This window comes from Poecilia mexicana, unplaced genomic scaffold, assembly GCF_051168715.1.
Source record: "Poecilia mexicana isolate PSO_F unplaced genomic scaffold, ASM5116871v1 scaffold_18, whole genome shotgun sequence".
Taxonomy (NCBI): domain Eukaryota; kingdom Metazoa; phylum Chordata; class Actinopteri; order Cyprinodontiformes; family Poeciliidae; genus Poecilia; species Poecilia mexicana.
The window spans coordinates 23728534-23750301 of NW_028263387.1; the positions used below are offsets into that span (position 1 = coordinate 23728534).

Below are 21768 nucleotides of genomic sequence, written 5' to 3' on the forward strand. Positions count from 1 at the left end.
TAATCTTTACTTTCAGATGTAAATCTGACATTTGAACCCTGAGGAGAAACAGGAGGTTTGTGGCTTTTATTCTATCAGAATAAAACAACTTTTACATTAAACTGTTGTTGGACAACCATCTGTGAAAGATGATTTTTATCCATGAGGAACTGAAAACAGCTGACTAGAGAAAGCAAAAGTCATGTCAGTCACTCATCACATCTAAAACTGTGACATAAACACAGAATAAAAAACCTTCATGTGTTTTATTATCCAGTTGGATTAAGAAGAACAATTATTTTCTGCTCAAAGAGCAAAAATCAGTGTTTAATAATAATAATAATAGTAAATTATTTGTAGGCGCCTTTCTTGACATTCAAAGACACTGAAATACATAAAATCTATTAAAAGATACATTAAAATAATAAAAATCCAAATCAGACATTCATGTGTTTAATAAAGAATCTTTAAACAGCATATCCTCAAACAGATTCAAAACAATAAAATTAAACATTTATTTGATCTGTTGAGACTTTAAGTCCAAAAATCTTCAAAATTAAGATATTTCTGAATTTAATCCATTAGATTAAATCAAATATGAAACAATTTTTCATTACAGCTTTTCAAAAGTTTTACCATGCAAGACTCAAACAGGAAGAAAAATAATCTGCCTCAGATTAAAATTACTGATGTATTGATCAGATACACTAACATTCCCCATTTATATTATTGTCTTATTTAGTTGTCAAATTTACAACAAATATAAACCAAACTAATTCAAACTTACTTGTCTGATTCATTTTCATTGTTTCTCAGAGTCTGTAGAGCCGTTCTGTTAGCGTCTGATCCATGGAGCAAAGTGAAGGAATGAGTGAAGGAACGACCAATAACAAGCTCTGTTCCTGTTCTTGTTCTGTTCCTTTTGTTTTTGCTCTCAGGTCCATAAATAACCAACATGTGACTTAAACTCACCACCAGATTCCTCGTCCCTCCAAACATCTCATGTTTATCAGTGTTTAACATTTTGATGTGAAACCTGAATTTTTATCTCATTTTTCTAAATTCTCTGATCAATGAAAACTGAATCTGGATTCTGATTAGAATCAGTTTGATTCACTTCAGACCCATAAAATCTGTTCCAGAGGTTTATAGAGCTAGAGTCAGTAGATCAGCTATAAACTAGATGTTTGCTCTAGTTGTTTCATTTAACAGTTTTATTCCCCTAACAGAAATCATCTGATCTGTTGATGTTCAGATAAATCAAAGTTTTTCTGCTTCATTGAACTGAAGGAGTTCAGTCAGAATCTCAGCTGTTTGTCTCCAATCAGGAAGATTCACTTTCTGTTCAGATTATTTATATCTTCACATGTTTGATGTTCAAAATCTTTATTGTGTCTGTTTGTAACAGCAAATCAATTTTCTGTTTATTAAAATGAATGATTAACTTTTATGTTGATTAACTCTCATCTCTGAATCAAAAGCAAACCGTTCACACAGGTAGTGGATCTATAGATCAATAGATCTATAGATCAATAGATCTATTATCAGAGTTAAATCCTCCATATATGTGATGAACTTGATCTCTGCCATCACAACCAGGAGAGGTTAATATTTTATTTCTTTTATGTTGAAGCAGGAATAAAGTTCATTATAACATCCAGTCAGATCTTTTCTTCACTTTGTTCTTTAAACTCTTTTGGTTCATTTTAGTTTAATAAATCCTCCCAGTTCCTCCAGTTCAGTTTCTCTCTGTTAAACTGAGATGTTCTGGATGTGAAGAAAATAAATGTTTGACTCTCTGAAAGGATCTGGACAGTTTTCATCCTAGAAATACAACAAACAGATCTACAGCTTTTAGGATCTAAATGTTTGTGTAGCAAAGATAAAAGAACAGCTCAAAATGAAAATGATGTGAATCTGATGATTATTCTGCTCATATTTTCTATCAACTGAATGGATTTTTTTAGCTCTTCACTGAATTTATTCAGAGAAGCTCTGAGAAGGTTAAAAATGTTTTTAAATGCAGAAAGTGAGAAAGAAGCATTCTCGAGTTATTGACATTTCAGTTTTAGTTTTGCTCTTACCACAAAAGAAGAAGTGAGAATATCTGACAGGGTCATTTCTTTCTTTAAGGCTGTTAGATGTTGTTACTTCTACTACTTGTGTTAACATCACCAGACTGTTCTGGTGATGTTAACACCAGAACAGTCTGGTGAACATGACAGCAGTCATGTTCACTTATGACTGCTGTCATGAGTCAGATCATCCCTGCTTCTTAAATAAAACACTAAAATAAACCTTTAACCTCCTGGTTGTGACATCAGAGACCAAGTTTATCACATATATGGATGATTTAACTTGTCACTAATAAAACATCCATTAACTGTATAAACTGTTTGCTTGTGGTTTATAGATGAGAGTTAATCAATATAAAGTGAATCATTTCATTTAAATGGAGAATTAGAGAAAACTGTTTAGTTGTAACAAAGTTCATGAGATCAGAGGATCAACAGATCATCTGATCTGTTAATGGAAAAGTTCAGTCTGAAGGAAACTGTTGGTTTTCTTCCCTGATCCAGATTAAATCTCTTCTGATCTCGTTAGATTTAAGCCGCCTCCATCTCTACATATGAGCCTCTAAAGAGCCGCCTGTTTAAAATGAAGCGGCTCTTCAGAAGCTCATATCTGCAGAGATAAGCTGAGCTGATAAGATCTGGACTCTGACGGCCAGAGAGGCGGCGCTCCGTCTGAACACCATCAGAGGAAACTCGCCTTGTTAGCTGAACAATGTGAGACAACTGGCTTGTGGAAAACATGAGGATGAAACCAATGAAACCAATTCACTGATTTGATCTGATTTAACACAAAGTGGTTTAAAGAAACCTGAACAATGTGAAGCTCATCCTGATGCAGCAGATCTGATGGTTCAGCTGATCAGGTGAGTTAATCTGATGTTTTATTGGTGTTTACTTCCTAATCTGACACTTTCTACTGTTAAAATGTGGAAGAACTCTGTGAAAACATTTAACGGTCTGGTGATGTTAACACAATTTAACCTGTTAAAAATGTGGATTTAAGTGTTTAGAGATAAATTGACTGAATTTAGAGCCAGTAAAGTTTTTCCAACACATCTAGAGAACCTGATTCAGAACCAGAAACAATGATTTTATAGCAGATATTAAAAACAAGACAGAAATATTATGGAGGGATTCTGAACCATGAGAGAGAAAAAGAACCTGCAGGTTAAAAACTGATGAAGTTAAAACAACTTTACATAAATAAAGTTCTTGATCTGATGGAGAATCTAAAGTTCAGCTTTTAGTAGGAAGGAAAACCTGTGAACATTAAAACTGTTCATGAATAAAAACACTGATTTTATTCTGATGGAGTTTTTATAAAAATCAGAAGCTGCAGAGAAAAGAAACATGATTTACTGCTGCAGTACTGGTTTAATACCAGAAGGTGGCAGTAATGATCTGTTTCTAAACAAACTAAACAACAGCAGTCCAGTTGTTCCTCATATTGTTCCTGATGTCCTGCTGCCTCTCCTCCTCCTCCTCTTCCTCTCTCAGGATGAAGATGATCTCCCTGCTGCTCCTCATCCTCAGCTCATGTCTCTGTGGTCAGTCTCCATCTTGTCTTTGTGACAGAAAGCTCTCTAGATGGAGCTGAAAGACTCCCATGTTCCAGTTCTCAGTGTGTCTGCTCCTCTCTTTCCCTCTCTGTCTCCTCAGCAGCAACATTTGTAGTGAATGTGACCCAGAGCAGCTATGAGGCAGAGGAGAACCACAGCATCACTCTGGAGTGGACCTTCACCACCAGGACTCAGGGATCCTACAGGGAACTGTTCATCTACTGTGAAGCGAACACGGATCATGGAGTCTTTGTTCTCTATCATGTCCATGATGGAGTTGAGTTTCCAGATTCTCAGGATAAACATTTTTCAGGACGAGTCCAGAGTGACAAAGACGTCCTCAGAGAAGGACGAATCAGACTCCATGTGTCCAGACTGAGGACTGAAGACTCTGGTCTGTTTGTCTGTGATGTAAAAACTGAAGACGGTTCTGGGTCTGGAAAATGTCGACTCAGCGTCTCAGGTAAGAAGAAAATAATATAAATGTTTCCACTGAAAGTTGGAAACTGAAATCTCTGTCCATGAAAAATATGATTATCTTAATGTTAAAAACATTTTAAATAATTAGATAATTTATTTTTTTCCATCAGCTGCTGATCAGCTTCAAACTCAGAGACCAACTTTGACTCCAGAACCAGAGAGACGGATAAAGTTCACAGGGATCACAGCAGCAGCTGGGATCATTTTATTTATTATAATTTCACTTTTAATTGTTTTTCATAAGAGAAGAAAAGTTTCTATTATCTAAACAGATTTTCAGCATTTCAGAGAAACAAATGAACTGGATGAAAGGACTTTCATGTAAATGCCCTGATTTTCTATTTTAAAGAAATAAAAGACTTTAAATATTAAATCTATTTTCAGTGCAAGAAAATATTTTTAAATGTATAAAATCTTGTGTCACTCCTGTTGTGTTTCCATCTAATAATAAAATCCACAGTGATTTCATTGTAAATAAATCTACTGTCTCATCAGATGTTCATGTTCCAGTTTTATTAAATGTAGTTTTTTCCTCCTGATCTCCATCAGCTGCTGTTTTTGTTGCTCCATTAAATCTTCATCCTGTTTCACCTCAGTGAGCATCAAACCTCATGAACATCCAGATGTTAACAAATAAACTCAACTTTAGTAGAAATCATTTCATCCAGATGGAAAACATCAAAGTCATCAGAGGAGAGTTAAGTTATAAATATCACATTTTATTGCTGTTTTATATTATTGTGATAAATGTTACATTTATTCAGAAGTAAATATTGTAAATAAAATATGTTTTGATTTTGTGTGAAGAAGGAACTGATGTTCAGTTGGTTCAAATAGAAATTAAATTATTTTATTTTCAGGACTTTTCATATCAAACTTTAATATAAACAGGAGATAAACAGTTAAATAGCTGCTGATATTTTAATTGAGGTTCAGAAAGTTAACAGGATGAAATCAAGAACCTGCAGAAGAGACAGAAATGTTAATTACATAGTTTAATATTTTATAAATCTGATGTTTTTACCTTAAATTTAGCAGGTCAGTTTAAATTCAGACCTGCAGGAACATGAACATCAGAGATCAACAATAGAAATGTAATAAATCCTGGTTCTGGTTCTGGTTCTGGTCCAGAGACTCTGACAGGTTTTATTTTCTCGTCTCTTCTGGTTCTCAGCAGTTACAGCTCAGGGTCAGCTCCATGATGCGTTCAAGGACACCTCAGGACTGTAGGACACCACAGCTCTGAGTTCAGTAGATTTACAGAGATTTAGATTTTAAAAGTTTCAACAAGGAAACAAGAGAAACAAACCAGAAGAGCTGAAAGTCCAACAACAGAAGGTCAGGATTCATCTGAGCTTCATGTAAAAAAACCATGAAGTTAAAGGTAAATTTCTACAAACAGTCTGTAGAAATCTCAGAGCAGCTGGAAAATATTTTAGTTTCTAATGTTGAAAAAAATGTTAAAAGAGATTAAGAAGTAAAAATATATAAATGATATTTGTTCTCATATTGGAGAAAATGACAGAAATATTAACAAATGAGTAATTAGTGTTTAAATCTTGACACACAGGTGGTCATGATATGAGCTGATAGTCTGTTGGATTATAAAAACTGATATTATTATAAAGCTTCTGTGATGATGCTTAAAAATGATCAAAACAGCAGAATTAATCATTTAAATAACAGAAGTTTTATAAAGCAGCAAAAATTCTACAAAAAAAACTGATCAGCTGATCGATCATCAGATATTTAATATTTCTGGTGGTTTTGAAGCAGCAGCTCCTCTTCATCACTTTCTATAAACTCATTTAGCCTTAATTTGGGTTTTACTTTTTGTTTTTTCAAACATGTTATATAAACAACAAAACAAACCGATTTATTGTAAATTAAATAAACTTAACAGTGAATCTTAATGATGGAATAAAACCAGAACAAATGAATCTGAACTGATCCAGTCAGTCCGTCACTCAGACCTTCAGCTCTATGAGCTCTCAGTTCCTAACTCCACCACCAGGTGGCGCTCCAGTATAACCCTGATGGTAGAACTGGTCTGAGGTCAGATCCAGCAGCTGGATTGGTTCTGCTGAGTCCAAACAGCTGCAGCTCATGTTGATGTTAAAAGGTTCTGCAGTGAATCAGGTTCTGACAACATGAGGGAAGAAATCTGGATTTATTTCAGCAGAACCATCAGAACCAGAACCAGTGGAGCAGAACCAGAGCTTCACTGGTTCATCAGCTGCTGCAGCTGAAAGCAGCTCAGATCAGGGTTCTGGTTCCAGGTTCTGGTTCCAGGTTCTGGTTCCAGGTTCTGGTTCCAGGTTCTGGTTCTGATTCCAGGTTCTGGTTCCTGTTTCTGATTGAGTCCAGAACGTCTGTTTCCAGCAGCCAGCGGGTCAGAACCAACTGCAGCTGGACGGGTCATCAGTCAGAACAGAACAATGATTTATCCAAATATTAAATATTTCCCTCATTACTGGAAGCTGTAAGCAATGCTCTGTTGATCCTCATGAATATTTTAATGATTTTATATCAGAAACAAACAAAACGCTTCAGGAATAGAAACTTATTGAACCTACCAGAGATGCTGAGTCGACATTTTCCAGAATTGAATCTCTTGGATCTGATAGATGATTGGTTCTCTGTGATCACTCCTTTATTCAATAATTTAACAAGAACATTATAATACAGAAACATAAAGTCAAATGATTTTACAGTAAATTAATAAATATTCATGAATAAACATCGTAGGAAGAGCAGATGATGATGGTCATGAGCATCAAAGCATTAAAACAGAACAGTTCAGGTCACTGAATCTTTAAAAAATTGGAAACAAGAATTTAATTATCTTTAAGTACAATACTGAATAAAAATAATTTCTTACTTCATTAAATGTTATTGCAAATAGAAAAATAAACTATCTATAAATTATGAATTTTACAGTTAAATCCAAATTTATTCTTTAGCTTTAAAGTTCAAGTTCTTTAACTTAGCTATAAATAATTGTCTTGGAAACACAGATGCATTTCCAAAGTTATGTTAAAGTGAACAACAAAACTACAGCAAGAGTCCCTGGGAAAAATAAAACCACATTTTTAAACATTTTTAAATTTTAAACAACAATAGTATTGTTATTTATTTATTAACACATGAGCAGAAACCTTTCAACACCAGCTGTAAAACGTCATGGTGGTTGATCTGCTGTCAGGACTGGAGTCCATGATCTCCTCTGTTTACCAAAGTAGAAACCAAAACGAGTTCAGGACCCATCAGCTGCTTCCTGAAGCTTCAGGGTTCAGATAAACAGTTGAATTAAAGTTCATCATCAGCCGATTCACTAGAAGAGTTCTGAATCCATGTTTGATCAGTAAAACTGTGATTAGAGCTGCTGTCAGTCCCAGTAAAACATAGAGACCGATCCGTCCTCGACTGTCTGATGCTGAATCTTTTCTGTCTGATGTTGAATCTTTTTTAAGATGATTAAAGACTGCAGAAGAAGCTGGAAAATTGGTTGAAATAAAAGTGTTTTATGTATCATTAGAGATGTTTGGTCAGAGAAACTGATGTTCATGTAAAATGTTTTAATTTGTTTTATGATGTTTTTAGCTTTAAATTTTAGAAAAGGCAATAGAAAGGACACAATAAACCAATGTTCAAGCAACCGGTCAAAATATTAACAGAAATGAAAAGAGAAAATATTTCTGAGCTAAACGACATGAGAGCAACAAATTTTTAGCTGATTAACAGAAAAACCTGAAACATTTTTTGAAGCTCAAACTCACCAGTAACGTTGAGTCGACATCTTCCAGAGTTGAATCCATCTTCAGTTTTCACGTCACACAGATACAGACCAGAGTCTTCAGTCCTCAGTCTGGACACATGGAGTCTGATTCGTCCTTCTCTGAGGACGTCTTTGTCACTCTGGACTCGTCCTGAAAACTGATCATCCTGAGAATCTGGAAACTCATCACCATCATGGACCCGATAGAGAACTAGTTCTTTATGAGGAGCCAACAAGCTGCAGTAGATGAACAGATTCCTGTAGGATCCCTGAGTCCTGGTGGTGAAGGTCCACTCCAGAGTGATGCTGTGGTTCTCCTCTGCCTCATAGCTGCTCTGGGTCACATTCACTACAAATGTTGCTGCTGAGGAGACAGAGAGGGAAAGAGAGGAGCAGACACACTGAGAACTGGAACATGGGAGTCTTTCAGCTCCATCTAGAGAGCTTTCTGTCACAAAGACAAGATGGAGACTGACCACAGAGACATGAGCTGAGGATGAGGAGCAGCAGGGAGATCATCTTCATCCTGAGAGAGGAAGAGGAGGAGGAGAGGCAGCAGGACATCAGGAACAACGTCACTAACAGTACAAAGGTCAATTGGAAATAATCCTACATGTGAAATCAAATAAACTTTCACTGAGTTTCACATGAGAACAAATGATCTACATCAAATTGTTGCTGGTACCTCGTCTGTTTAATCTCCAGTGACTGAATGAGTTCAGTCAGGTTCAGATGTTTGTCACCAACATTTTGTCTTCCTGCTGATGGGAAATAGAAAAACAAACTGAAGCAGAGAAATGGCTCCACCTGCTGGACAACTTGAATAATTACAGCTTCTCACCAGTATTTATGTTTAGCTCAGTTTTTCTGCCAACTCATAACGAGCAGTTTAAATTTATTATTCAAACTTTACCGAGATAAATAAACATTAAAAATATTAACTCTTAGTGTTTATACTTTTAGAATCTAAATGAGACAGAAGATCAGCTGATTTACCTTTAAGTTGTGACTGAAATTTGAATCCTGTGGGGGAGAAACAGGTTTAAGGCTTTTATTGAGACAGAATGACACGACTTTCACATTAAACGGTTGATGGACTAAGATTAGCATTTTTATAACACAACAGTAGAATAATCATCCAGTTTAAGAAAGAAAACTAGTCGGTGCAGCTGGTAGAGATGTTGCCTTGCAGTAAGAAGGTCTTGGGTTCGATTCCCAGCCCAGGGGCTTTCTCCTTGAGTTTGCATGTTCTCCCTGCATTTGATTTCTCTGAATAGTTCCTAGGTCTGTGTGTGCATGGTTGTCTCTGTGTTATCCCACATCTTGCTCAAAACATTTCTCCCCACTTGGGAGAAAATCTATTTAATCTGCATGAAGAACAAACACCAAGTTTTAATTTAATTTAGAAAGAAAATCTGTTTGTCTCTTTAGTTTTCAACAACCAGACACAGGAAAAATTTTTCCTAAACTTTCTATAAACAGAAGAACCTCAAACAGATTAAAACTCACATTTGATCAAATTAAACAGATTTATCTGATCTGTTGAGATTTTAAATCCAAACATCTTCAAAATTCACAGATCTCTGGATTAAATCAATGAGATTAGATTAAATATTAATTTATTTCTCATTAATTTGTCCAGCATTTCAACATTTTTGTTATTCAAGAAGGAAACAGGAATGAAAATAATTTGTTGTAGATTAAAATCACTTTGATTCCACTGATTTATTGACCAGTTCTGATACATTAACATTTATTACTGATGCTATTGTCTTATTTAACAGGCAAATTTACTGAACTGAACTGAAATCTAAACAAACATAAAAACCAAACTACTACATACTTTCTTATCTTGTTGGATTGTTTCATTGTTTCTCAGAGTTTGTAGAGCTTCGTCCTGCTGCAGGATTATCCATGTGACAAAGTGAAGAAATGAGTACTAACTGTTTTCTGATCTGTAGTTTCAGTTCCTGAGGCTTTTGCTCTCAGTTCTTGAATCACCAATTTGACCTAAACTCACCACCACTTCCCTCCTCTGTCATGTTGATCAGAGTTTGTTTAACATCTTAAGGAGAAATCTGAGTTTTATCTCATTTTTAGAAATTCTCTGATCATTGAAAACTGAATCTGGATTCTGATTAGAATCAGTTTGATTCACTTCAGTTCAATAAAATCTATTCCAGAGGTTTATAGAGCTAGAGTCAGTAGATCAGCTGCTATAAATCAGATGTTTGCTCTAGTTGTTGTTTCATTTAACAGTTTTCTTTCTGACAGAGATCAGCTGATCTGTTGATTCTCTCAAAGTTTTTCTGCTTCATTGAACTGAAGGAGTTCAGTCAGGATCTCAGCTGTTTGTCTCCAATCAGGAAGATTCACTTTCACTTCAGATCCTCCATCTTTTCACATGTTTGCTGTTCACAGAGCTTTACTATGTCTGTTTGTAACAGAAAACCACAGTTTTCTCTCATTTCCAAAAATTAAAATCAATAATTCACTTTTATGTTGATTAACATAAAAAGTAAATTGTTCACACAATTAGTGAATCTATAGATCTATAGATCTATCTTCAGTGACAACCAGAGTTAAATCCTCCATACATGTGATGAACTTCTCTCTCTGACATTATAACCAGGAAATGTTAAAACTTTGGTATTTATATTTTATGCTGAAAGTAATAAAACCAAAAAAACAACTAAGAAATAATTTTATCTGACTTCTGATTCTACAGTAAAGGACCGGTGAGTCTCCATCCTGCAGATGAAACAGGTTGAGAAGTTTGGGGAGAGTCAGCAAACTTCCCCTAATGTTTTCACCACACGATGGTTTTCTTTACTCCTTAAGTGAGTAAACAAAGTTTACGCAACATGAAGAGCCGACTCAGCTCTCACAGACCTCACTAGGAACCTCAGCATAGAAGTGGAACTTATTTACCACTTCTTCTTTTTCTTCTTCTCCTTCTGTTTCTGCAGCTTTACAAAAAAAAAGGTAATTCCACACAAAAGCAGAATCTTAATATTATGCTCTCATGTCCTTAATCGCTGCAGCCCAAAGTTACTCAGCAGCAGCTCAAGTTCAGTTTTGTCACTACATTTCCCAGCATGCCTTTGGTTCATTTTCTACATTTTAACAATGAAACACTGAGATCTGGAGAGTTTATCTCAATATATTCAGTGCAGAACTCAGAAAAGAGATTCAGTTGATAGAAAATCATAAAATAATCACATAATTTATTATAAACAGTCTGAATTCACAACATCAAGAATCTCATTTAGATCCTAAATCTTAGAAACTGAAGTTCTGCCTGCAGCATTTCTATGATGAAAACTGTCCAGATCCTTCCAGAAAGTGAAACATTTATATTCTTCACATCCAGTTCCTCCAGTTTCAGTCAGAGAGACTGAACTGGAGGAACTGGGAGGATTTATTTAAACTAAATGAACCAACAGAGTTTAAACATCAAAGTGAATCCATCCAGGTTCTGGGACAAAGAGACTCTGAGGTCCAGATGTTCTAGAAACTCTCTTCCTCTCTGTACTGATTCTGGTTCTGAATGTGGTTCTGGTGGAGATCAGAGGAGGAATCAGACCAGAACCAGATTCTGTCAGACTGTTGGACTGTAGATAACACAGATCCATCCGTCTGTTTCTGTCTTTCCTTCCTTCAGTCTCTCCTGTCAGGATTTCATACCAGTTTGGTTTCATGTTATTGTTGATCTGCTGCCACTAAAACCAGGATTCAATCTTCACATCACAACTAATCAGAGAAAGTTTTTATTATTTCCTTCAAGAGGTTGGATGAACTCAGTCCAGGTAATATTCACACAGACAAAAACTGGGATCTGCTGGGACTTGTAGCATTTTAATAATCAACAGTTTGGATCAGTTCCTAAGTTTTAGGATTCAAAATGTTTTGCAGGGAGAGAAAGAAAAGAGAAGAGAAGAGAAGAGAAGAGAAGAGAAGAGAAGAGAAGAGAAGAGAAGAGAAGAGAAGAGAAGAGAAGAGAAGAGAAGAGAAGAGAAGAGAAGAGAAGAGAAGAGAAGAGAAGAGAAGAGAAGAGAAGAGAAGAGAAGAGAAGAGAAGAGAAGAGAAGAGAAGAGAAGAGAAGAGAAGAGAAGAGAAGAGAAGAGAAGAGAAGAGAAGAACTCAGGAAAAGATCCTTAATGTTGTGAATTCAGACTGTTAATTATTAATGATGTTATGTTGGTGATTATTCTGCTCTGATTTTCTATGAACTGAATCTATTTAGAGAAACTCTGAAAAGCTCCAGAGTTTCTATCACAACACTGATTTCTTAGATTTTATCTTCCTGCAGCCGATCAATAACTCAGACAGGCTCTTATTTACTTATACTAAATAAATCTTCTATAAATTACATTAGTTAAGTTAATAAAACTTCAGCTTCTGCACTTTACAATACTTTATTTATCACAAAAGACCAACTCAGCTCATTTTAACACAGAAAACAACAACCATCCACAGATACACAGAAAAATACATTTGATCAAAAATATAACACTTTGAGTTGAAACATTAAGTTTAAATAAAAAACTTTGAACCTGTTGAAAATGTAACAATTTTGTAATAAAATGCCAACATTTACACTTATAACTTTTCAACAAAGAAACAAAATAATACTGACAATAAAAACTTATGTTAAAGGAAACCAAAACACTTATTTCAATGTTTTTGTTTTTCTGAAATAAATTCAATGTATTAAATATTTCCTTTAAAATGAATCTTTTGATATCACTTAAAAATAGGAAACTATTGATTTTTATAACAATCTCTTCAAAAGAGATGTGTTTAGATGTTTTGATTCACAAAGTATTTATACAAGTATTTTTGTTTAAATATGTTTGTGATAATAACATTTTATATCAGCATAATTCAACAATAAATGAGCATTTTAAAGACATGAATGTAAACAAACGTCACAGTGATGGTGTGAAAACCACAAACTAATCAATGATTCAGTCTGATATCTGAATCACTGATCAGTTATCAGAAACATTAACTGATCAATACTTCTGACTGACTCCAGAAACCTTTAGAAATGATTTAAAACAGGAAACTGAAACAGTAACAATAAATGACTCAATGTCATCAGTATTATAATACTATAATATTCTAACATGTTAAGCACAGAACAGATCTGATATGTTAAGGTTACTTTGATTATCAGCTGGATCAATACATGATTATGATTCCAGTGTGATGAACATGAAGAATCTTCTGAAGCCGTTTAGTTTCTCTGGCCTGAACATTACGATGAAGTTATTGAATTGTTTCATGACGTGTTCGACTCCACTAGTGACAGAAGATGCGTTTGGTCATCAAACTATGTGATGATCCTTCCTATTAAACTCTAAGCTGTTCTGGCTTTTCTCCTGGCTGCCATCAGTGAGCAGAGACTTCAAATAAATACTGATTAAGATTTTATTCCTTCTCTGGTTCTTTGGGTTTTAAAACATTTTTGCCTCAGTCTTTGTTAAAAACAAATCCACAACTGGAAGCAAAATGTGTTTGTTTTAAGCAAAACTATGATAACAACCCGATTATCTGTGTTGTTGTTTTTTTATCTACACTTGTTAAATGATTCTTTTAGCTTAACTTTTCTTCATTAACAAAATCATCAACATCATTACAACCATCAGAAATGCTGTCAGTCCCAGAGTGATGAAGATGATGATCCTTCCTCGTCTCTCTGGTTCTGGAGTCAAAGTTGGTCTCTGAGTTTGGATCTGATCAGCAGCTGCTGGGAGAGAAACCAGAAATATTTATTAATATTTGATGAAAACTGAGATCCAGGAGGATTCATGATGAAGATGAAGAAATTCAAAAACTCAGGTCTCAGGATTTTATCTGAGAAAATTATTTCGTCTCACCAGTAACGTTGAGTCGACATCTTCCAGAGTTGAATCCATCTTCAGTTTTCACGTCACACAGATACAGACCAGAGTCTTCAGTCCTCAGTCTGGACACATGGAGTCTGATTCGTCCTTCTCTGAGGACGTCTTTGTCACTCTGGACTCGTCCTGAAAACTGATCATGCTGAGAATCTGGAAACTCAACTCCATCATGGATGTGATAGAGAACAAAGACTCCATGATCTGTGTTCGCTTCACAGTAGATGAACAGTTCCCTGTAGGATCCCTGAGTCCTGGTGGTGAAGGTCCACTCCAGAGTGATGCTGTGGTTCTCCTCTGCCTCATAGCTGCTCTGGGTCACATTCACTACAAATGTTGCTGCTGAGGAGACAGAGAGGGAAAGAGAGGAGCAGACACACTGAGAACTGGAACATGGGAGTCTTTCAGCTCCATCTAGAGAGCTTTCTGTCACAAAGACAAGATGGAGACTGACCACAGAGACATGAGCTGAGGATGAGGAGCAGCAGGGAGATCATCTTCATCCTGAGAGAGGAAGAGGAGGAGGAGGAGAGGCAGCAGGACATCAGGAACAACTGGACTCCAAACTCAGTCTGACTTCATTCAGAAAAACAAATCTCACTCAGAAAAATTAAACAAATTATCTGCTTTCTAGTTTTACAGACTTTTATCAATAACAGTAAATAGTAAAGAAACATTTTTTTGGTCCACAGCATGTCTGTAGTACTAAACAGTACTACAGACATTATAGATCAATAAAAATAGTAATATGAAATAGAGGAATACATTTCTACAATATAACTCAGAAACGTCTTAAACATTTTCTGACATAAATTGTTTTTGGTCCTGAACCTGCAATGACTTTAATATTCTGTCATATTACACAGATTAATTAAAGTCAAAAACTAGAAACTAGAAACAAATATGATAAACTTACTCATAAGATCATCACAACATAAAATCCAAACCGTGTTCCCGATCCAGATCTGCAGTTCACAACAGTCCACATGTTCTGCAGTTTGTCTTTGCTTTTCATTAAAAGCGGGATGATTAGATTCTGGAATGATGTTCCCCTCAGCAGGTTCCAGCATGACTGTAAGCTGAGAGTTCAAAACTGGCTGCATTTCACCAACATGTCTTAACCTGACAGAATAACTGACTGAACAATTTTAAACTGACTTTATAAACAGTTTTACCGAACAATAAACCATCTTCTACACTCATAACTACTGACAGACTTCTACATTGATCAATACAGTTTGCAGGATTTATACAGTTTACACAATTCTAGACATTTTCAAAGTAAATTTCACACAGTGACAAACCTGCAGATATGAACCACAAAAGGTCAAAGGTGAACATGATTAAAGACCAGACGGCAGAAATTAAACACAGTGACTCATAATTGATAAACCTTCAGTCTAATAAACAGGTTAGTAAAATATTCTCATCATCAACATCCAGGAACCATTCAAAGGTGAAGTGGACGATTATTTTCTGTTGAATCTCCATCAACAGCTGTCAGATCTTCAGCAAAAATAAATCCTTCAGAATCACCAGGTAGAAATGAAGGAAGCTGACAGACTGGAGCAGAAATTCAGACAGAGTGAGACCTCTGTCCTGACAGAGAGGAGGGATGTAATGTTGACTTCACTTGATCAATATAAACTGCAGACATCAGAGAAGCTGAATAGAGACGATTTCTCCTCATCAGGTGAATTATCAGATTCTCAACGTTTCATTTGTTCAGATTTGATGATCTGAAGATCAGCAGAACTTTATACTTCTGACCTCCATGTTCTCTGATCTCAGTGTTGTCTGAGAAATAAGTAATTTTTGTAATATTTGTTGAAATTATTATAACAAAATGATAAAACATTTTCATCAACTTCCAAAATGTTTCATTCAGTAAAGTGTCTGCGGTGCTCAAGCTTGTGTTGGTTATGGGAATAAATGGTCTCTGATTGAAGAGGTTTGCTAAATAATCATTAAAAGCTGTAATATGATATTTTAAGAAGGGAAAAATGTGGAACAATGTTCAGTTAAAATCTCCTCATTGTTCAATGAGAAAGGTGAAAAGCCACAAACATGGTGTTTTATCTCTGCTTGTCCTGATCTATATGAGAGAATCTGACAAAACATGACATGTTGATACGTTTCAATGCTGGTTCTGATTAATCATTTAACCAGAATGGAGATGGTCAGTTTGGAGAAGTTTGTGTCATTTTGCAAAACCTGAACCAAAGGAGGAAAGACGTCTTGAGAGTAAAGGTTCAGTTTTACATGCTGCTTCTAGATGCTGCAGGTTAGATCCAAATAGAATAGATGTTATATCAGCAGATCATCATAATCAGTGAATATAAATCATTTCCATTCACAGCATCTCCATTGAAGCCATTTGGATTTTCATTTCACTGAAAACTCCTGAATAAAAGCTTCTGATTGTAAACTGGAGCATCAGAAGATTTAAAATCAGAGTTAAGAAGTCGGCTCGTCTTTGCTCCTCTCCGCTTCCTGGTTTGATGGAGGAATGAGGAGTGAAACAGTTTTCAAAACAAAATATTTTTTTTATATTTTAACATTTGTATGAAATCAAATAAGAAAAGATTTCTGTTATTTTTATAAGTAAAGAAAACGCTCCTTTTTGAAACCAGAAAACTCTCTGAGTGTTTTTATTTTGAGTGAGTCGGAAACTTCTTCCTGAGAAACTACTCCAGGAATCTCCCCCCCAGCCCAACTGTGTTTAGACTCGCCCTCTGTGCTCTGTACCAGCATGCAGAACTTGCCTCAAACTAAAATGTGGAAAAACACAAAACTGAAAGCAAAAATGTTTTAAGATGAAAAGGTTTCTGTGGTCTGGTCTCTTCCCTCACCAGCGATCATCAGAAGACACTCAGGATACTTGTCCTGAAAACTGTTGGTTTTGATCCAATTAAGCTATAACACCTTAAAATTAATATATATATATATATATATATATATATATATATATATATATATATATATATATATATATATATATATATATATATATATATATATATATATATGTGTGTGTGTGTGTGTGTGTGTGTGTGTGGGGAGGGGGGGGGTGTATTCCAACAACAAAAAGAAGCCAAAATCATGTACAAATAAAACAATCTGAATTTCTCAATTTCAGTACCAAAAGTGTCTTTTTTAATCTTTCATCAAAGCAGTTTTCTAACGTCTTTTTTATTTAGAAACAATTTCTGATCATGTTGTTTACTTTTGTCCACCAGAGGGCGCAGTAACGCCAGTAACCCTTATCAGTGGAGCTCAGCGGTTTTGAGGACAAAGTCCATCAGTTTCTGTGTCGATGTGAATCAACAAGTGTCTTTATCTGGTGGAGCGTCAGATAAAGACAAGATGGAAATGGTGAACTAATGTTTGCAGGCGTCTCAGCAGCTGTCATCTCTTCATGACCTCTGCTTGGCCCTGGACTGATGAAGCTTGGGAATGCACCTTTAATTTCAGATCTGCTGTTCACCTGATGTTACCTGCACCAGAGGTCAGAGTGACGATGACTTTCCACTGATTCCTGCAGGCTCCAGTGGACCAAAGTGTTTGACCTGCTTTGAGTTTGAAAGCTTTGAACCTGAAGATCATTTTGGCAGGAAGTTGTGGTTCGTTTGACACAAAACCAGATGAACAAAGTGTCTCTCTGTCAGTGCAGCAGCTCAGGATGGAGATAACTGCTCTCTGCGCCGCCATCGGTGAGTGAAAATCAGCTATAATTTACTTTAACAAGATGGTTTAGTTCTGAACCAACTTGTGTTTTATTGATTCTTACTCACTTTTCAGGTTTAGATTTAATTTTCTTTTTAGTCCAGAAGAAACTTTAGTAAAACATTTCTCATCTAACCGTAACTAAATACAACAAAAACTAGAATATTTTTCATGAAAACCATGTCCTGCTTTGGTGTTAGCATTGATCGCTATTGATTTATCAGGTCAAATCGATTATTTATGATGATCAACGGTAACCAACTCCAAGTTGCATCAACTTCATTAGTTGTTAAACTTCATCACTGCTGAGAATATCAAAGTAAATGTGATTCTGTTTTAATAACCTCAACTAAAACATCTGATCAATAATTTAAATGTTCTTGTGATTTAAGTCAACCATAAACAAATTCTAAAGAACCTTTTCTCCTCTGCAGTTTGTCTCAGGCTCTTTCCCAGCAGGTCCCAGTTCTTCCAGTTTGAGTCTGTGACTCTGAGCTGTGAGGGAAACTCGTCTGAGTTTAGAGTCAGACGAAATACATCAAAACAAATAAATGAACTCTGTCCCTCATATTCAACTCACACTGGTGAAACTGAATGCATCTCATCTGAGCTGTATGAAAGCGACTCTGGAGTTTACTGGTGTGAATCTGCAGCCGGCGAACGCAGCGACGCCGTTAACATCAGTGTAACAGGTGGGATGAAACTTCAACAGTCAGACTGACTCAGTCTGACTGTTGAAGTCAGACTGACTTCAACAGTCAGTCTGACTGACTGACTGTTGAGACGACCTGTTTGAGGTTTGAGGTTTCTGTAATCTGTAGTCTCAGATTACAGAAACATTTATATTAAAATCCGACATCAGAGTTTGATGTTCTGGGCTTGATGAGCGTTTCTGTCTCTCCTCCTGAATCAGAGCAAAACTGAATGAAACGAGTATCTAAAAATGTTGCAACGCAGATCTACAGTTCGATGGAGTTTTAGGGCCATGCTAAGAAAAACATAAAATTATGAGAATAAACTTATATTATTATGAAAAATAAAGTCAGAATACTATCATATTAAATACTATCATCATAAATTATAACATTATTAGAATAAAGTTAAAATAATATGAGCATTAAGTCAAAATACTTTTAGAATAAACTCATAAAATTAAGAGAAAAAAAGTTTAAATAATACAAGAATAAAATCCCAATAACATGAGAAGAAAGTTATGAAATTACCAGAATTAACTATAACTTTATTTTCATAATTTTATTGTGTGTTTTTCTCATCCCTGATCCTGTAGAGAATATCAAGTCTATACACAGATTAATTATATTCTCCCTCATGTTTCATATAACGGAAAAATACAATTCAGCTGTTATTTTCAAGTATTTAATGAAAAGAAATTGGATTTATTGATTGATTTATTGATAGTGATTGACGTTAAGGAGGACGGTTTGGATCCTGAATAGTTTCAGGAGAGAATCAAAGAAAAGTCTAAAACCAAAGTCGTGTCCTCTGCTGTTTACTGACACCGAGATTAAATCTGATAATCAGCTGAAACATCACAGGATCATATGTAAAATGAGTTAATAAAAGGTTTTTTCACTTGAATCTTATTAAATATTCAACATCGTGTTTCTCAGATGCACCTTTGATCCTGGAACGACCTGAACGTCCAGTTGGTGAAGGAGAAAGCCTGACTCTTCACTGCAGAGTGAATCCACGGTCTTTCTCCAGTCTGACTCGTTTCTATAGAAACGGGGTTCTGGTCGGGAGCAGCTCTACGGGACGCCTCACCATCCGGAGCGTTTCCAAATCTGATGAAGGATTTTATAAATGCAACGCCTCTGGAGTCGGAGAATCAGCAGAAACCTGGCTGGCAGTGAGAGGTGATCTAAGAGTCGTTTCTTATCGATCTATCAATAAATCAATAAGTTCAATTCTATTTGTATAGAATATCTCAGCAACATGGCAGTTCAAAGTGCTTTAGATCATGAAAACAAACAAAAAGGCAAAAACAGGCATTACTGATGTGTCTGATTGCAGCTTTAAGCTCCACTTCATGTTTTATTTATTTATCATATTTATGGAAGAACAAGAGACAAAAATGTACTTTTATATTTTTGCCTGTTCATTTTAAATGAATTAACCCAACATTACCTTGTTTTATGTTTGTAGTTTTATTGGATTAGATCGATGTGAATCCAGTCCATCTGAATTAAACACGGAGCAAATTGATTTCTATGTCTGAGTTGCTTTGACGACTCTTGAGGTGACTTTAATTTTAATTTGTGTTTAAATGAACTGGATAGAAACAGAATTACCTGTTTATTAATCCCCATCAGTTGAATGAGACGTAACCGTAAAAATGCATTTAATTCTGTACAAATTTGAACATCTTTCTTCAGAGTTGCGATCACTTGTACAGTTCAGAGCAGTCATGGTTTTTACTGACCTTACAACCTGCCAGCTCAGAGTATGTAGCGTTCACATAGAGCTGCCACAGTAAAAAAAACTCCTAAAAGTGAATTTTTTCAAAAAACAAAGTTATTCAAGCAAATGTAGCTGACTAAATGGAAATAGTTACTAACTCTGCCCATATTGTTTGTATGTAGGTCGGCTAACATGCTATGCTTTCATCTTAAAGGACGCAGACCTCAAACGCCTACTGCTGCCCTCGCACACATTCTGCTTCCTGTTAAAACCGGCTTTTTTCTGTTGATTATGTCGATGTTGTTCTGTTTCTGGAGAAACCACAAAGATCAGTATCTTTTCTAATAGACAAGAATTTCACACCAGCTATGTTTTTGTCTTGAAGGGCCCAGACTTCAAACGCCTCCTGCTGCCCTCGCACACATTCTGCTTCCTGTTGTGACCGGCGTTTTTCTGCTGGTTATGACGATGCTGCTCTGCGTCTGGAGAAACCACATAGGTCAGTGTCTTTCCTAATAAACAGAAATGTCACATCCTGCCGTTTTTTGTTTGAGTGTATGTCAGTTTCTTATTAAACGTGGAGGAACGAGCATGAAAGGAGAATAAAAGCTTTAATTGTGCTGCGTTTCAGAGCTACAAACTTCAATCTGCTCGATTATAATGAAACTCTTTTTAGTTGTCAGTTTCTTATGCATGTTATGTCGATTAAATTAAGACTTTAATATGTTCAACATAAAAGATGAACTTCAATTACTTTTTTATTGCTAATTAATTACTTAAATTAGATTTTGTTTGGCAACATTTTCCCTTTATCTTAAATTTCAATTTGGTTTCTGAATATCATTTCTAAACTTTCCAGATGAGGAATAACAATCTCTTACCATAAATATCCACAGACAATAATAATAATAATAAACAGATTTCGCTGCATTGCACAACTGGAATCTGAACTTTGACCCACATTTAATGTTTAAACCATTTTAAATACAGCAGCTTGTGTAACAATGAACTGTTCATTTCTGCAGGGTCAGTGGACAGCGTCGTGTCCTACACTGTCATCATCACACAGGAAGGAAAAACTCACCAACTCACAGGTGGAAAAAGCATCTCTGTCACTCCGTGTTGATCCGAGTTTAATGGTGTAAACTGATCCGCTTTTTGGAAAATTGCTGATATTAACAATTTAAAAAACAGAACCTGAACGCATCATAAACCACCAGTTACAACTGAGGGGTTGAAAACTGTTTAGTAATGAAGTAACTTTCTCTTCTTCCTAGTAATAAACTGCGCCGATGCGTTTACATGCTTTTGTCAACATTTTTTAACGCAGTAAGAACTTGGCCACGTTAAAAATACAGCCAACCATCACTATAGTAACAGGAAGTAACTACAACCAGCAGAAATAAAGTAACAAAAATGAAACGAAACAATATTTTTTCTCTGCTTAAATAGTTAATTTACAAACACAAAAATAAAAAAATACCTTGAGATTCCTACACTTTAGCAAAAAAGAGAGCAGACAGAATATTTTCAAGCATAATTGCTGGAGAAACTATACTTTTGTGAAGTCCAGTGGTTCTTTTTTCATCTTGATGTTGATCTTCTTGCAGAGCCTCAGGACGGACCGGTGCTAGGACGGGTTCGGTACATCAGAGACAGTCTGGCAGAAGGACGGCTCAGCTGTCATCAGTCCAGACTCTGGACTGAAGACTCCAGAGGCTCTTTATGAAAAGATAAGAAGGCTGCAGGAGGCTTCTGCTGGGTTAGAGGAGCTAATAAAGACTTCCTGTTTCTCCCAGCTGTGATATGAGAGCTTCTTTAGAAATCTGACGCTGGTTTCTTTT

The 21768-nt window shown here is 35.7% G+C and overlaps 2 protein-coding genes, 1 long non-coding RNA gene and 1 pseudogene across 4 annotated transcripts; 2 read left to right on the forward strand and 2 right to left on the reverse strand.

Moving 5' to 3' along the window:
- The first annotated feature begins 3289 nt into the window (after nt 1–3289).
- Nucleotides 3290–4470, forward strand: LOC106913569 (uncharacterized). Its single transcript, XM_088015145.1, has 3 exons — nt 3290–3601; nt 3714–4076; nt 4204–4470. Exons 1-3 carry the CDS (start codon nt 3511–3513, stop codon nt 4359–4361), a joined length of 612 nt encoding a protein of 203 aa, XP_087871271.1. The 5' UTR covers nt 3290–3510; the 3' UTR covers nt 4362–4470.
- A 1774-nt stretch (nt 4471–6244) lies between these two features.
- LOC148154263 (uncharacterized) lies at nt 6245–9766 on the reverse strand. Its single transcript, XR_015765988.1, has 4 exons — nt 8868–9766; nt 8557–8632; nt 7873–8397; nt 6245–7589 (listed from the first exon to the last, which is right to left on the reverse strand). It is a non-coding gene; the product is annotated as an uncharacterized LOC148154263 (long non-coding RNA).
- A 2504-nt stretch (nt 9767–12270) lies between these two features.
- Nucleotides 12271–14833, reverse strand: LOC148154264 (programmed cell death 1 ligand 1-like; annotated as a pseudogene). Its single transcript, XR_015766209.1, has 3 exons — nt 14694–14833; nt 13757–14281; nt 12271–13626 (listed from the first exon to the last, which is right to left on the reverse strand). The product of XR_015766209.1 is annotated as a programmed cell death 1 ligand 1-like (transcript).
- Nucleotides 14834–17133: 2300 nt separating this feature from the next.
- Nucleotides 17134–21722, forward strand: LOC148154265 (putative high affinity immunoglobulin gamma Fc receptor IB). The gene is made up of 6 exons (XM_088016181.1): nt 17134–17490; nt 17938–18195; nt 19135–19380; nt 20310–20423; nt 20950–21018; nt 21535–21722. The coding sequence occupies exons 1-6, from the start codon at nt 17460–17462 to the stop codon at nt 21651–21653; spliced, it is 837 nt and encodes a 278-aa protein (XP_087872307.1). The 5' UTR covers nt 17134–17459; the 3' UTR covers nt 21654–21722.
- Nucleotides 21723–21768: the final 46 nt, after the last annotated feature.

Excerpts from the sequence above, each read along its gene's own strand:
- LOC106913569 (XM_088015145.1), top strand. The coding sequence starts at position 3,511 with ATGTCCTGCTGCCTCTCCTCCTCCTCCTCTTCCTCTCTCAGGATGAAG. Across the intron at positions 3,602-3,713 it reads CCTCAGCTCATGTCTCTGTG|CAGCAACATTTGTAGTGAAT; the intron begins GTCAGTCTCCAT and ends CTGTCTCCTCAG. Across the intron at positions 4,077-4,203 it reads ATGTCGACTCAGCGTCTCAG|CTGCTGATCAGCTTCAAACT; the intron begins GTAAGAAGAAAA and ends TTTTTCCATCAG.
- LOC148154265 (XM_088016181.1), top strand. The coding sequence starts at position 17,460 with ATGGAGATAACTGCTCTCTGCGCCGCCATCG. Across the intron at positions 20,424-20,949 it reads CGTCTGGAGAAACCACATAG|GGTCAGTGGACAGCGTCGTG; the intron begins GTCAGTGTCTTT and ends TCATTTCTGCAG. Across the intron at positions 21,019-21,534 it reads AAAAACTCACCAACTCACAG|AGCCTCAGGACGGACCGGTG; the intron begins GTGGAAAAAGCA and ends ATCTTCTTGCAG.